The sequence below is a fragment of the Anabrus simplex genome, chromosome X (assembly GCF_040414725.1).
Source record: "Anabrus simplex isolate iqAnaSimp1 chromosome X, ASM4041472v1, whole genome shotgun sequence".
Taxonomy (NCBI): Eukaryota; Metazoa; Arthropoda; class Insecta; order Orthoptera; family Tettigoniidae; genus Anabrus; species Anabrus simplex.
In genome coordinates, this window is record NC_090279.1 from 196,770,278 (window position 1) to 196,788,270 (window position 17,993).

Genomic DNA, 17,993 nt, shown 5'->3' on the forward strand with positions numbered 1-17,993 from the left:
TTGAGTTACTATATCCTATCTCATATTACCTGGGAGATTAAGAATAACAAGTCCCGCCACGTGCGCGTTACAGTACTAGCATAAAAACATCAGTCAAGAAACCACGAGATTGATAACTAGTTACATTAATCTTTAACTAACATGTTATAAGAAGAATACAACATTTATACAATCTCCAGAATGAATCAAGATGATATTTAATACAATTCTGAAGGTTAATGTACAGTACTCACCAGTGTTGCCTGCGGAAGAAAGATAGGTTACTTAATCCCTTCCATTTCGTTGTCATCACTCTCTGAGTCATTCACATGTATCACTATCTGTTCAATGGCATAGTCTACTAACTGGTCTATATCCCACATTCATTTTTCTTCCGCCTCGATAACTTGTTCTACATACATTTCCCAACGTTGAGGGGTCACTAGTTCAATCCCTTCCAGCAGCAGTTTTCTTACTTCTGCAAGGGTGAAAGTTTTTTTGTTCCTAGGCACACGGTCCTTACTTGGCTCCACACACTTTCAGTTGGATTTAAAGAACAATGGTACGGAGATAACCTTAAAACTTGCCTTCCTGATTGCAGTGTGATCATCTACTCGAAACGCACCACACAAGTCCTTAATATGCTGTGGGATGACATTAAGAAGTACCGGCTACTAACCTCGTCACATTTTTGAGAGTACTACCAGAATTTGTATCACTAAACTTCTTAAAAACGTTGAGAACACACACTTTTTCTTCACTTCTTAATGCTTTTCCTTTCTTTTGCTTTACGTGAGAAGGGCCGGGCTCACCCATCTTCATTCCACATGGAAATTTAACAAAGGTTATGTAAACATAAATGAATACGGTTAACTAAATTCTAAACACCAAGACAAAGATTGACTACCAACTTAATTAATAATGAATATTACTAAATATTAGCACGAAGGAAACTCGTAATAATATGCAAAGTCAGTAGCGCGCCAATAACACCCAGAACACAGCAGTAAATAGAAAGCACATGGGTTGTATGTTAGCTAAATGGATTGCTACTGAATACTGACTGCAATGGTTGTTACGCTGTTGACACATCACCCTTCTCAAAAGGCACTTTAATGCAAGGGTATCGATTATAAATTGAAACTAAATAGCTTTTTAAAAATGAAAAGTGAAGATAAACGGATTTAGATGATGTACATAACTTTTATGCGGAAATAACATTACTTAACACATGTAAAGTATTTTTAACGCCTTACCAAAAGATACAGTACCACCGCATTTAAAACGTGTTTATGGTGTTTACTTTATCTCCCAGGTTATTTGAGATAGGGTATGAAGGAGAATTCTGTCTTAGGATATTGTTTCTGTTGTAAGAGAATCAGCCGTCTAGGAACAGTCCTAGTCCATTGCCCAGGGGATGCCCAGATGTGGTAATATAGTTTTGAGATGCACCCTACATGGAGGCTTGTCTCATGTTCGCCTGCAGAAGTGGGGCTTCAGTGCAGATTCCAGTTTGTGTGAATGTGGAGAGGAGCAGACCGCAGCATGCAGCATGCCCAGCCCGTTGCACAGGGCAAGACCTGCTCAAGGCAATACCAAATTCTCTTGAAGTGGCCAGTTTTTGGTCTTCTACAGTCTAATATTGTGACCATACAGTATAGTTTATGGGGTTTTTCTTCCATTTTTCAAAGGTTTTTTTTATGTATATACAGCAGGCCATTACAGATGGTTTTTAAATCTAGGAGCCAACACTCAAACCTAGGAGCCAAGTCATTTTTCTAGTACTGGCATTGTTAACATACTGGCGTCCAACCTTCTGAAAAATAAAACACGGTTGTAATAGCAATAGGTATTGTGATTTTATAGTTTTATACACTACAACAGATTACCACAAAATGTAAAGACAGCAGGACAATGAATTAAATCATACATGCCACTATGTATACAAATGTATGAGACTAGCCAATTGTTGTATAGTTATATTTTGATACTGTTCCAAGAAACTTGTAAAATGTATATAGCTAAGTGAACATTGTCATCAAAACACCAAATTGTACTATTCCTTTCTATGTATTAGTCTGACATGTTAAAGGATTAATAACTTAAACATTATCTATCTCATCTTCATCATTTTACAGTTCCAGTTTCCCAGGGACTGTTTGCAAGCCTCTTCCATTCTGTCTTATTGAGATAACATTCTGTTGTTAATGATGTCCTCCAATGTCCTTCCCCGATATGCAATGTCCGTCTTTATGATGTCCATCCAGTGGGTTTTTGGTCTTCCCACCATCCATTTCCATGCCACATGTCTCTCCAAGTTAATATATGCTGTCCTTGTTGGCTTCATCCTCATTATATGCCCAAACCACCTCAGTCTGTCTCAATCCCAGCTTCCTTCCTAACCACATCATTCCTTAATTGTCCAGTTTGGTTTTTTGAATTGTGGACCTAAGGAACTTCATCTCGGATGCCTGCAACCTGGACGAGTCTTTCTTAGTGAGGCTGCAGGTTTCAATACCATACATTAAGATTGGTATGAAGTACTGATTGAACATTACCAGCTTTGATTTTGTTGGTACTTCGGGATCCCAGAGGAGTGTTCGTACTTGTTGGTAAAAGTGAGAGCTCTTTTACACTCTATTTGCTACCTCCTTTGTGGCTAGTGTATCTCGAGCTTTCCACACTTTCTAGGGGATGGTTTCGTAGCATGATGTTTGCTGGTCGTCCCTCTCTGTTTATTGCCATCACTACTGTTTTGGGTTCACTTATCTTGAGATTGAACTCCTGGAACTTAACCCTCCATTTATTAAGTCTCGACTGTACTTGTTCCTTAGTTTCTCCCCAGATCATAACACCATCACCGAAGGCCATTGCATTTAGTTCACCAGAGGTTTTCTTTATGTTTTTCATTATGTCATCCAAGATGGTGATAAACAATAATAGGGATAGTGCACTGCCTTGCTGGACTTCACTTTCGGTCTTGAACCAGGATGAATGTCCGTCACCCTTCCGACCTGTCTAAAAAGGATATGATACAAGGAACAACCCATACTTTACAAGTCATTATTATTGTGCCTTTCGTATCCATGCACATGCCTAGGAGCTTCGTATGCTGTCAACATACAGAAATAAATTCAGCGAAAGTACGTTCTATTTCACTTAACAGTAACAGTTCTGTTAAAATAATTTAATAGCAAAATTTGATAGTAAAGGAGCATCGCAGGATATTATTCATATCATTTACGTGAGAAGTATATTTGAGTAATTCCCATGTCGGTAATACTTTCTTTACGGGAGGTTTTCTTTACAACCAAATGTTCATAATTAACATTAATTTTTTTTCTATTGCTTTATAATGCAGCCTTGATTGTTATTTAAAATGGTGATAACATAATCAAAACTGAAATCGCCCATACTGCCAAGATCCCCGCCGTTATCTAACCTCATTCTCTTGTTCAACCGAGTTCGATAAATCGTATGGAGTGTCAAGGAGTTGTGTATTATTACATGGGCTTCGCAACAGTTCAGCGACACCAAACCGGGAGTTAAATATATAAAGGGGGAGTTTTTACTCGGCTCAAAAAAATAAGGCTCCTAAGAAAGAATTACAGGCTCCGTTGCGACCTAGCACCCGGGATTTGTTGTGCCCTGATACACAGTATGTTTTCTTCTTTCGTTAATGTTTCTTGCTTCTGATATGCTAAATAAACTAGAGGACAACGAGCATACAATGGAAGAATTCTAGAAAATATAAATGAAGCATATCAGAAGTTTGGAATGAGTATTAATGGTAAGAAACCAAAGAGGTTGGTAATTGTCGAACTGTTATAGTCGGCATTAATAGGAAAGAAAAACGAGGATTCATCTTAGACCCAACTGTACAAATGGAACAGGACAACCAGCAAGCAGTTTATGTTATCGAGGGGAAGGGAAACTATCTTCCATTCACCTTGATGCGGAAAAGGTAGGATGAAAGGGCTGAACACTAAGGCACGGGTAGTAAAGGACCTTAGGGAAAAGTAGTTTTCAAGCATGGTGGTAGTCATTCTGAGAGAACTTTGCACCACTGAAAATGAAATAGACTACATTGTTAGGAGTATTTTGAAAGACTTTCTTAATACTTTATATCATGATTATTGTATGGCATCTTTTGAAGTAGTATGCCACTAGAATATAAATAACGTTATTTTTTGTATTTATAAGAGCCATTCGAAAAGAAACGAGCCGGAGGCTATCAAATGAAAATCTTTACCATTTTTTCAGACGTATTACCCAGCGCTGTTGAGGCATTTGTCTCGCGTTGACACAAGGCGGTGAATGCCCATCTCGTAAAGTTTTTGAGGCTGCGTTTAGAACATACTGCTTGACGTCGTCCAAGGTGAATCGTTTGCCTCTCGGAGCATTCTTTAGCTCACTAAAAATGGCATAATCACAGGGAGACAGGTCGGAATGTATGGAGGCAGACCGAGGACCTCCAGTTTGAATGTCTGCAAGAGTTCCTTGCCTGTGTTTGCTGTTTTGGCCTTGCATTGTTTTAGAGCAGTATGATCCTGTGGGTGAGCTGTCCTGGTCGTTTTGATTTGAACGCTTTGCTAAGGGTGGCGAGGGTCTCGCATCTTTGCCAAACTCCCCTCACACTGGTAATATTCTCATGATGCCTCAGGGTCGATATACTGCCTACTACCCATCAAAAGTGGCTCCAACTCGGAAGAAATTAGAGCCATCCAGGTGATGCAGAGTGGTGCAGCACGGGGACTCTGCAAGGATACCTCATTGGAGTACCTCAAATGAGAGGTTGCTTTGCATGTGGACATCTGCTTTTTAGTGTTCCAAACATAAGACTTCTCCAAACCATAAATATATGGTGGAACAGAAAAAAAGTTGTTTTTGTGTAATATCTGTGTGTATATATTTGTCTGGATTTCCTTAAAATAACTGAGAAATAAATAGTATATAAGGGCACAATTTTTTTCCTAAAAATGGTAGGTCAAGGGGTTTATAGAAAGAAGAAACCGTTACGTGGGAATTTATGTAGAGATTTAAGGAAAAACTAACAAAAGTGTTTTGTGTGGAACATGGTGGGAATGGAAGTCTATGAGATGTGGGTATGGCAGAAGGTGGATAAGTAACAAATGACCGAGCTCGATAGCTGCAGTCGCTTAACTGCGGGCAGTATTCAGTATTCGGGAGATAGTAGGTTCGAATCCCACTGTTGGCAGCCCTGAAGATGGTTTTCCGTGGTTTCCCATTTTCACACCAGGCAAATCCTGGGGCTGTACCTTAATTAAGGCCACGGCCGCTTCCTTCCCACTCCTAGCCCTTTCCTGTCCCATCGTCGCCATAAGACCTACCTGTGTCGGTGCGACGTAAAGCCAATAGCAAAAAAAAGTAACAAATGAGGATGTGCCAAACCTCATCGTATTGCTGACTCCCCTTAGCATTGCCTTGATTTTCGTTGGGGTGGTAATTTGCAGTTAGAACAGATGTTAAAAATTGTCAGGATTCACCTTCTCGCATATATTTATTGAAATTCTTTCCTCTTCCTTGTAGGAAGCGAACCAGAGTCGGCGTGGCGGTAGCGAGAGTAACATGTCCGTTACTGTCCTGTATTCCAAGTACGATGCTCTTCAACTGGCAGCCGTCGTGGGGACCGACAGAGCCTCACGGATGTTGTCATCAGAGCGGGACGTCCACATGTTCGTGACCGGAGAGTGAACTGGTAGGAGCTGGGTGTGTGTGCGTGTGATATTCCTCCTGGAGTTGTAAGCAAATGTAAACATAAGTAGAGCTTTGTCAGTCTGGTGTAATTGGGATGTGCATGTGTTACACTTCTGTGATTTAACCTATGGTAACATAAGTAGGTGACTTTCTTGAATGACACTTTTGCTGCCTCATGCAGGGCATCATTACAGTGGAAGTCCAGCTCCTCCTTCTAATAGAACATTAATGTTTTCATAAATGTTCATTAGGATACCTTTATTAACTGTACAAAAAAGTGACTAAATTTTTGTCTATAGTTGATAGAGTTACTGGAATCTGCCATGTGAATGCTCATACTGAGTACTGTATTTATTATGTTCGTCTGCATTAGCATGTTATTAGTAACGTATTACAAACTGTCTCGCCTGCATATGAATCACTTGATATTAAAAGGGGACTTCTGACAGTTTCTAAATTTTCCAGAAGGAAAAAATCTGTCTAGGTGATGAAAAAAGTTGATCTATGTTTTACGCTTCTGTCAGTGAACGATGCTTGTACTAAAGCACACTTCAGTGTACAAAAATACAAAATGCAAATCATAGATTATGAAAATAAAAAATACATTTATTATTGCAGACATTGTTGCCAGGTCTACAAATAAAAATTCAGTAGATTGTACGCAAAAATTTCGGGAGTTTTAATGAAAATATTGGTAGTTTCTTGAGCACTGAAATGTATAATATTACTAAATTAAAGAATGCAATAGTCATTTGAAGTTATTGTGACAAAAATATACACCTTCCCTCACCCATACTCTCTGGCCACTCTATGCTTCTTCTACATCTCTTTCTCCCCACTCTTGCTATAGATGTACTTATCAGATGTAGAAATTGTGTGCCAATATTGAAGTCGTAGCAGGATGCAGATTTTGTATTCTATTTGCGGGTCGGTGAATTTCCCTTCGAATGATGTAGTCAAGCATGAGTTTTGAATTCAATAAGAGGGGAGAAATTACATAAGTCGAGCCTAAAATGAATGCGGGGAAGTACCTAACGAATGATGTTATCGATAAAACGAGAGTTTTTTTGGCACGAATATATTGCCCCCATTTTTCCCGAGCTAAGCCCAGCCATCGAGCGAGAGATCCCAAGGTGGACCGTTCGATCGTTGGCTATCACTTTCTAGAGGCATTTAAGGGTTGTTAAGGACTGATGACCAAGCAGGATAAAAAGAAATGTTAAAACAACACTCTGACATTTATTCACATAAGCAAACAAACAAATGAAATACTCTTGCTGATGTGTTTACAAAAATAGAACTTTCATAATATTGCATTTCTTCCTCGATTTAGAGTGACACGTGTCCTTAATCTCCAGCCTTACTGTGCTGTAATGAAACCAAAGAACAATTAGGCCTCTTGCCTTTTCACATCAAAATATTTGACTGAAAGAATTAAATAAATTAACATAGAACTTGAAAAAGAAAATGATTAACAGCTGTCTTGCGAACGAGGGTTTTACAATAAATGTATTCAAAGCTTTACCAATCCAAAGTAGTCTCAACACGTGGTTTTAAGATGTACTCAACTGAATTTGTCATTTACAGTATTTAATAATAGTCAATGACACCAACATGAACTTCAGTAGAAAATGAAAATTGATTTCAAAATTCTCAAAATTAATTAATTATTATTCTGATTATTATTATTATTATTATTATTATTATTATTATTATTATTATTATTATTATTATTATTAATTTCTCATCATTTAATTAGCCCATGTTTCATTGTCACACGATCGTGCTCTTATTACTTTCCAAAATGATCGTCATTAGCATTTCAGAATAATTATTTTGAATTAATTATTAATGACTTATTTTCACCATAACTCCAATTAATCATGTGGCTAACAAATTTCTACCTCTGATCTTTGTATTTCATTTCTATTCAAATTAATCTTAAAATATTTGAAATTTTAGAAATTTGCATAACCAACGTGTGAGCTAGTTAAATAAACTTTATTTACAAATCGAGTGCCTTCATAAAGTAACGAGATGATCTTTCCTTTTAAATCTCGCTAATTAAGAAAATAAATTCTTCCTAGTCTTCCTCGACTTAACTTAATTAAACTTTCCCTTAAGGGCATGAAAATTATTTCTTAAGGCAACACACAACGATGAGTGCAATCTGCGTCACAGCGAATGCGTGACCAGATCAAAATCAAATGAAACCAACATGACACAAGAGAAATATACATATTTACATACACACACACATTCACACTAGGGAAACACGTTTTTATGTACATTATTTACATCGAATCCTGTTTTGGCAAGTTTATTCATGATTTTTATTGGTGGTCGGGACGCGTAATGTCTAGCAGAAATAATCCTTGTACTGAAATTATCCTTCATTAATGGAGGCTAGTGATCGAAGTCATGGGTATCACTTGGTAGAAACACATTTCACATATCAACGTAAGTTCATCTAACTCATGAAATTATAATGGAACATTCTAGTAAAATCCATAAGCACTACCGTCATTTGGGCTACAGGTTGAAATTACCGCAAGCGTGAGCCTTACTTGTATTACTTTTATTTCCTACCTGTGAAATACACTCGCAACATGTGCTCCAATAATTATAATCCATCTTGCGCTCCCAATACACAAGAATAAGTCAAATATCATCATTAAATCATCAACTGCACAATTATACAACAAGTATCCCTCAGGATTGGTCATATTCCAGACCCTTCATGAACAGAGCACATTCAATCTCACATATAAGGACTCTACAGTAGTTTTATGGCTCACGAGCGTTTACTTCTGTTTTACCTGATCTTTAGTTAATATTATTATTATTTAAGTGATTATTACATCTCCTGATCCTCATGGAATATCGTAAAATTAGATGACTTCATCATAAATGCAACAAGTGATCTTGAAAGACACTAGGTTCGACCCTATTCACTCAAAATGTACACGTAAATTTCCATCCAGTAACTTTCAACATTACAAGGAAAGTAGATTTATCGTGTGGTCAGTGATTATTAAATATAAAGCTCCTTAAGCATGGGAAATCATTCAAAGACAACCTACATGTCTACTCTAACAGATTCCAAAATTTCATTCACACGTACCTAGTCTACCACGACACCTTAAGAAGTGGAAAAATGAAATATTTTTAACTACAACAAACTAATAGATCTACGACTTAAGAAGAAAGACCTCTAGTTGTACAAAAGGTAAGACAGATAAATTAAATTAAAAAGGTACTCAAGTTTTTGATGGGGTTCGATTCTCGTCGACAGTCAGTTATTCCAGCATACTCCTCCGGTCAGTCTCCTTCCAATTACCAGATACGCCTCACATTTTACAGCTCCATGGAGGCTCTGCAACAGGTGTCCCTCGATGAAATGATGTTGTCGGTGGTTGCGGAATTATCCATCTTGAGATGTTCAATTCTAAGACGACTTCCGTAGAATGCCGATCACAAGCTGTAACTGAGATGACAAAATTAAGTATTTTGCACAAGCACACGCCGAATATAAATAGCTCGTCTACACTGTCACACTTAACTTGGCTCCTAGGCGTCTTTATTCCATAGAATTCACTAATGGTTTCTCTAAATTCTAGCAGAACGGCGTCGACTTGAATTGAAATTACTTCTCCACGTGGCCCGATAACGTGGTGCGGCACAACACGACGAAGGATATCCAGAGTAAGAGCTTCAAGAGAGCGATTTACTCGAAACAAGGCCTTTTATCTAATTAGCCAGGGAGGTGTGATCTTCAGCGAGAACGGTAATTGGCTGATGGTCTCATTTAATTGGCTCAGACTATTCCAGAAACAAGCTGGGTTGCGCGCGTGCGAAGGCAGTCACGTGGTTTGCTCTGACCTTGGCACAGTCTTGCCGGTGTGTCACCCCTCTGAACGACAAAAAAAACTCGTTCTCAGCTCGCCACAACTCCCCAAATAATATGCTGCAGTTACAAGCAGACAATAAAATTTTCACTTTCCACTTGTTAAAATATTCGTAATATCGCCAATTTTAACGGGGACAATATTATGCACCATTAATCATTATTATACATTTTCCTTAAATGGATTAGAAGAAATTTTGGGAGAATTTTTTTTGGGGGGGGGGGGGTGTTTCTAGTGTGTTGAAGAAAAAAATCAGATCTCCTGAAATTTCGGGAGACCTGGCAACATTGATTGCAGAAGTCCCCTTGATATGTCAAATGGAGTGAACTTTGAATGCCAACTTCCACATAAAAGCTACAATTACAAAATGTATTTTTATTGCTTTTGAAAGGTACAAATCTAATTTTCAATATGAACACTGAAGCAATAATGCCCAACACTTTCCTCTTCATATTCACTACCAACCACTACAAAAAGTGGTTACATCCCTCCACTGAGTGGCTCAGACGGTTAAGGCGCTGGCCTTCTAACCCCAACTGGGCAGGTTCGATCCTGGCTCAGTCCGGTGGTATTTGAAGGTGTTCAAATACGACAGCCCCGTTTCGGTAGATTTACTGGGACGTAAAAGAACTCCTGTGGGACTAAATTCCGGCACCTCGGCGTCTCCGAAGACCTTAAAAAGTAGTTAGTGGGACGTAAAACAAATCACATTATTATTACATCCCTCCATATATTACTGGCGTCAGGAAGGGCATCCGGTCAAAAAATTGGACCAAATCCATGTGCAACACAGTTTGCTCCTGTAATCTCACAGGTATGGGAAAAACAGTAGTAGAAGAAGAATATTGATTAAATCACTATTCTCTTTAAAAAACATAACTTTAACATAGCTTTCAGAATGAGTAACACCAATAGCCATTTATTTTATTACCCACACAGTATGTAAATAATACTAAAATAATTTGGCCTGGACTGCTTGTACTTGCAATATAAACTGGACTACAGAGGGTTAAACCCTGCTTGTTACCTTGCCAACATAATGGAAGCACACAAGTATATTGGCAGGGTGTGTATTGGACAAATGTGTACTAAATATTAGTACAAAGAATATTTTATTACGAAAGATCTTAGCACAGGATGAAATATACAAAGTTTGACGCTGATTCTTCTGTACAAGAGTCTGCTCAAGTTCTGTGTTGGGTGATGTATTTTGGCATGCACCAGACTGACTTTAAAAAAATATATGTATGTATATATATATATATATTGTCCAGTAAGGACTGTCGTATTCGTGTAAAAATACCAAACGGGTAATATTCTTCATCTAATAATATGCAACTGTTGTATCTGTACATTAAATTATGTGTATTTTGTATATGAAATTTTTAAAAATTTGATTAAATAAAAGATAAATTTATAACATAACGTTTGAATCATCAGTTCATAGATTGGTTTGATGCAGCTCTCCTTGCCAGTATATCCTCTGCTAACCTTTTCATTTCTACCTAACTACTGCATTTTAATCTACATGAAGTAGAAATACATTTATCTACGGTTACCGTTCTCATCCCCTATACTTGCCTTAAAAACTACCTGGACAAGTCCTAGGTGTCAGTCGTTAATTATTACTCAGGAGAGGGTAAGCATTCAGAACATTGCATGTAATGGTATTTGAGATATTAAATGACACAAGGTGATAGTTGCAGTTATCATCAGAGCATGGTCAATCACTTTATTTTTTATTTTCCTACAAGCTGCTTTATGCCGCACCGACACAGACAGGTCTTATGGCGACAATGGGATAGGAAAGGGCTAGAAGTGGGAAGGAAGCGACTGTGGTCTTAATAAGGTACAGCCCCAGCATTTGTCTGGTGTGAAAATAGGAAACCATGGAAAACCATCTTCAGGGCTGCCGACAGTGGGGTTCGAACCCACTATCTACCGAATACTGACTGCACTTAAGCGACTGCAGCTATCAAACTCGGTGGTAAATCACTTGATGGCGATTTGTCTGTCGGATGGAGATGTTAAGCCTTGAACAGACCATCTGGTATTATTCTACAGGAGTATGCTATGCGCCGACACCAGGTTTCATCCTCTTCCTACCTCATTATTATTATTATTATTATTATGATCATCATCATCATCTCATACCCAGATGCACAGGTCGTTCATGGGCTTTCAATGGAAAGACCTGCACTAAGGCAGCCGAATATGTCCTCAAGACACTCCCTGCACCACAAGCCATACACTGAATAAATTGCCTTTTAGAGCAAAAGCCTCTCCCACCTCGTAAGTTCTTCTGTCTTTGGCACTTTTCATCCAAAATGGTTCCACATTTGCCTCACTATATTGGACTACCTAATGTAGACTGTGGACGTCCTCTTCTCCGCTGTCCACTCTGTTATTGCCTTTGTCCATTTCTGGGTTAGATCTTGTTACATCCAAAGCCGAGCTTCAGTTCTTGAACCATACACAGTCGAACTTCCTCTTAAAACAATAATCATCACCAAGACTATTAAATGTATTCATTTTCCCTAAACACATCGACGACGGGCGAAAACAGAGGCTGCTACCCCATGCAGACCAAATAGTTCGAGCCTCCAAGAAAGAAATTACACTGCTGCACTCAAACTACTGTAACTCAGAATGTATTTGAGGTATCGACATCAAACTTGGAACATGTACTCACTAGGTTGCTTCGTAGTCTGTACGTTGCCATTTGTATACTCATTTTCAAGTATGTAAGGATTTCTCTTTACGGCTACTCCCTGTTTAGTGTTAGCCGTTAATCGTTAGAAATATCTAATTCACTGTCACTCAGTACCTATTTTAACCAGTCTGTACATAATCACAATTATCGGTAGCAGTCGGCAACTGAACGTGCTGCACCATGTGGACATCTGCACGGGTGCTCCAGGGAATAGCTCTATATATCTGACATTATTTTGTTAAATACATGAAGGTTTAAAGAAAGAAAGAAAGAAAGAAAGAAAGATGCAGCAATAATTATAATATTCTACGACTACACTGTTTGGAACTCATACTCTTGCCCACAATTTCATCAATAATCAAGAAGATACAAGGTGCATAAAAGAGAGAATTCTCGTAGCCCATCACGTACTGTTAGCTGAGAAACTACGAGAATTCTCAGGGCTCGTCACCCATATGGCACATCAGATAATGAATCTGCGTATAAATGTTGAAATAGATTGTCCTCTGATAGGACACGTAGTCATGGGCGCGCCATAGTGTACAATGATTCTCGGTATGTAAGAACACCCGTGTATATACGAAGTTTCCATGGCTACAAAGATCGTATAAGAAAAAAATACATCGATACTAAAATCTACGATCCCTCTACTCTATTAAATGATTGAAAGTAGTTAAAAATATAGACAGCGGATAGCACAATGAGCTACAAGGATACCTGTGCGTAAAAACGGAGATCTATGGGGCCCGTCAACAACCGCTGGCCGCAATACGACGGAGATCTCCGGGGCCAGTCAATGTGTTAACCCTTTGTTGCCTGAATAGTGAAAAATAATAAGTATACTTGATTTTCTCACCTTATTCTAATGGAATATGTTCAAATAGTACATGCTAATACTTTCTAATCATAATTTTAATTTTAGGTATGTTTTTGGGGCCTGGTACTTTTAAGTACAGTCAGGCATATAGGAGGCTTCATATTTGGGTGGATAACAATGTTCACATTTTGGAATTATATCACATTTATTGTCTCAAAATATTAGTAGAACATGTTTTTCATACCTGAAACTATTACAAAAATGTAAAAGCGAAATTTAAAGCAAATATGTGTAATAAGAGTGAAGTTTCCTAATATTATTGTTCATATGTAGAACATCTTGCATACATCCTATACAGCTGACACATTATGACACTCTGCAAAGCAGTTCTTTTTTTCATTGCAGCAAAGAAAAACACTACATGTAGTAAACTTTGAATGCGGTCTTGACTGCACCTTCTTTCTCGAACACACCTCACATCGACCACGGTTTTTTTCAAAAACAACAAAATGATTTCCACGATTACTTAGTCTGACATCACTGGGCACAGAATATTCTGTTTTCCTCCTTTTTTGTAGACATTTTTGCTCTGGTGACTTTGGTGACCTCATATCACGTGAAAGTTTTCCTGGAAGAGGAATTTCTTTCTGGTTCATCAGTCCTAGGGCCACATTACGCCGGAATGCCATTAGAGGGACTTTTTCATGCAGATTACAGTATATGATGTAGGCATTGACAAATGCTATCTCAATCATTCCCCAAAATAATCTATGCCACCATTTTAGGATCGACGGTCTAAACCATATACGCCTCGAAGCCTGTCAGCATGGTCCACTCCACCCATGTGTGCATTGTAGTCTTGCACAACAACCGGGCAATCAACAGTAACATTACTTCCATCCTTCTGTTTCCTAGAAACAGTTGTGGCTTCTGTTCCATGGAAATTAGATGCTAAGCACACACCTTTACTGTCTTTCCATAGAAAAACACTGATGTCCATCGAAGGAAAGCTTTACTTTCGGTTTTGGATATGACTAACATGAGACACTCCATATGGCCTGACGGTACTTCTAAGTACCTCGCCATTTACTAGCTATATATCCACACCAATTGCAAATTTCATCAATTTGAGTGGTATTTTATTGCATTACAGAAGCATACTTACATGTACTAAGATCACTTGCAGGTCGAATGTAACAATAGGAGCTAAGAAATAATCAATCAAAATGTCATTTGTTTACAGTGGTAACACTATGACCACACTCCTAAGAATAAAACAATCTCCCGCGTTTTTCATTAATACCAACCTCAAAAATGAAATATCTCTGTTTCAAGAATTAGTTACTTGAAAGTTCCATGAGGAAAATACAAGGGTAGGATTTACTAAATAATTCCAAAGCCATGAAATATGAGATGGTACTTTAAAGTACCGTCAGGCAACAAAGGGTTAAAGCACCCTATATACTCTGCAGTTGTGGTCATAAGGAAAGATGATGAATAAGATCGATGCAACTGAAATTCCATGCACCAATCACCACACTAACTAAACTCCATCCTTAAAGAGCTTAAAACTGAAAGATGAATCTAAGGTCAGATTAATATTTGTCAGTTAAAATACTTTGGCCATGTAATGAGAAGACCAGTTGATCATTCAGGGTAAAACCAAGGGACAGAGGCCTGTGAGTGGGGGACGCAGATGAAGAATACACCCATGGCATCCCCTGCCTGTCATAAGAGGTGGCTAAAAGGGGCAACCAAGGGATGATCAAATTAGAACCATGATACTACTTGTAATTAGTACCACCACGGATCGCTTTTACTTGCGTGTAGTACCACTATGTTAGGTACACAATAGGTTTGTGATTAGCAGCGACTGTGTGCTCAGGATGCATGGTAGAGTACCTGTGATTCGTACCACTTTATGAGCGACACCATGGTTCTGCATTGCCTCTGATTAGTACCCACTATGTGAGGAACACCACGGGATAGTGTGAGTCCCTGTGGTTAGTCCACTTACGTGAAGAACACCATAGGTTTGCATTGTGTGTAAATAGCAACACAATGTGCGAAACACCATAGGTCTGTGTTACATGTGCGCATTACATTACCTGTAAGTAGTACCATAATGTGTGAATACCGTGAGTCTACGCTACTTTTGATTAGTACTGCAACATGACAAATACCATGGTTCTACTTTCCTAGCGGTAAGTACCATAATGCGGGGCCAGTGACCTGGATTTTGGACCCCAACATCAATTCAGGATTGTGCTGTAGAGGCAGTCCCTTGGTCAGTAATACTATTGTTTAACACTAGTTTGTGGGAATGTGGGGCATTGAGGGTCGGATCCACTGATTGTTTTAACTTCATATCCATCCATTTATTCATCCTCGTGTTTTGAATTCTGGTCAGTGGAGGATTATGGATTTTTAATTGTCCTTCCATTTCGTGCCATTAGAGGCCGATGACCTAGATGTTATGCCCCTTTAAACAAGCATCATCATCAGATACCAAAATAAGACAAAAAAACTTGGAAATATGATGTAAACCACTTAACAGAGAACGTCAGGAAGGAGTGTAAGCAGGGCCAACCAACAATAAAAACACCATTTTCCTAACATCCTTTTATCCTTAATATTTTGACAAGGTACTCATCAATGAACATAGTAACTTAAAACGGGGATGTTCCACCTGATCTATACACAAAGATTTACAATTGTAAAATTAGAATCTTACATTTTATACAGTAAAATAACTAGCACTAGTTTCAACCCTCATCTGGGTCATCCTCAGCTAGACACATGTGAAAAACTCAAAAAATATAAAATAGCATTAATTAAAATAGTCTATAGAAAAATTAATATAGAAAACATCACAATTCTGTTACTATCCACAAAGTGTTCCAATAATACGTGAATTGGTCTTAGTCTTGCTGTCGCACTAGATGAGTTTTAAAACATCATTAAAATTTTACATTGGTACTGTATGTTCAAACTACACAGTACTGCCATTAAGTTCTGTCAGTACTTTTTTTTTTTCTTTTGCTAGTGGCTTTACGTCGCACCGACACAGATAGGTCTTATGGCGACGATAGGATAGGCCTAGGAATTGGAAGGAAGCGGCCGCAAGGTACAGCCCCAGCATTTGCCTGGTGTGAAAATGGGAAACCATCTTCAGGGCTGTCGACAGTGGGATTCGAACCCACTATCTCCCGGATGCAAGCTCACAGCCACGTGCCTCTAACCGCACGGCCAACTCTCCTGGTTGTCAGTACTTTCCATGCATAAAATCACAAAATAAAACTAAACAAACCCATTAATAAACATATGTTCTGAAAAACCATAAAAAATGCTACTATCTTACAACAATAGTATTACTGACAAAGGGACTGCTTCTGAAGCACATTATGGTACTACTCATAGGCAACGCAAACCTGTGGTGTTCCTCACCTAGGTGTACTAATCACAGGGACCTGTACTATCCCGTCGTGTTCCTCACATAGTGGGTACTAAACACAGGCAACACAGACCCACGGTGTCGCTCACATAGTGGTACTAATCAGAGGTACTGTAAATCCAGAGTGAACCACTCTCTGCTGCTACGAAACACAAAACTATTGTGTACCTAACATGGTGGTAGTACTCGCCAAGTAAAGGCGATTCAGGGTGTTCCTCGCGTGATGGTATCAATCATCCCTTTTAGTCGTCTCTTACGACAGGCAGGGGATACCATGGGTATATTCTTATGTGTCCCCCGCCCACAAAAATTTCATTTCACTGGCCTGGATTTCATTCTCTTGTCTTTCTGTCAGTGTCCAGGTCTCCACTGTATATGTCGGTATTGGGCAGTAGTATATCTTATACATTTGTACTTTCTTCCTCCACACCAGGTTTCTCACACTCTGGTAGAATGAATTTCACTGTTGAATCTTTTTACTGATCTCCATGTCCAGCATCAGTTTGCTTCCCAATTACTTGAAGCTCTCCACAATTTCAAGGTTCTCTTCCTTTATTTTTATATTGCTGTCCCTTTCCTTTCTCCTGTAGTAAACACCACTGTCCCACAAAATAAAATCAGGAAATAACATGGCATTCATTCATTAATTTATTCTACATTCAGATGTTACTTTTACTATCATGATATCATACATCACGATTAAGGGGAGATTAAAAGCCCTATGCTTATAATGTTAAATTTACCATTTTGATGACCCATTTTCTCATAAACTATTTCAGGTAGAGACTTGAAATTTTTACTGAAGGTTATTGAGTACTTATAATGTACACTGATCAACACTCAATACGATAGCTTACTTGGGAAATGTTTCAATTTCTTTTTTACAAATTACCTTTCTTTTTTCAAAATTTTGGAACGTTTATTAACATAACTCCCAAGATACAAAAGCAATTTACATGAGTGTAGATCCATTGCACTAATAGATGTTACTTAGCTATATCTGAAGATTTCAAGTGTCTATCTGTTATAGTTTATGAGATGTCCAACTCGTTGCCTGAATGGTCAGCGTACTGGCCTTCAGTTCAGAGGGTCCCGGGTTCGATTCCCGGCCGGGTCGGGGATTTTAACCTTCATTGGTTAATTCCAACGGCTCGGGGGCTGGGTGTTTGTGCTGTCCCCAACATCCCTGCAACTCACACACCACACATAACACTACCTTCCACCACAACAACACGCAGCTGCCTACACATGGCAGATGCCGCCCGCCCTCATTGAAGGGTCTGCCTTACAAGGGCTGCACCCGGCTAGAAATAGCCACACGAATTTATTTATAGTTTATGAGATAATGGGTCATTTTTACAAGAAAAACATGTTTTTCAGAAATGAGGATTTAAAACTTACACA

General features: G+C 38.6%; 1 protein-coding gene across 1 annotated transcript in view; it reads left to right on the forward strand.

Moving 5' to 3' along the window:
- LOC136886391 (U3 small nucleolar RNA-associated protein 25 homolog) overlaps positions 1-7,300 on the forward strand; it is a 62,004-nt gene extending 54,704 nt beyond the window's left edge. Inside the window, exon 8 of the mRNA XM_067159167.2 lies at positions 5,530-7,300. Coding sequence (XP_067015268.2) covers positions 5,530-5,694 — 165 coding nt within the window. The 3' untranslated portion in view covers positions 5,695-7,300. The remainder of the gene's footprint in view (positions 1-5,529) is intronic.
- The last annotated feature ends 10,693 nt before the right edge of the window (positions 7,301-17,993 follow it).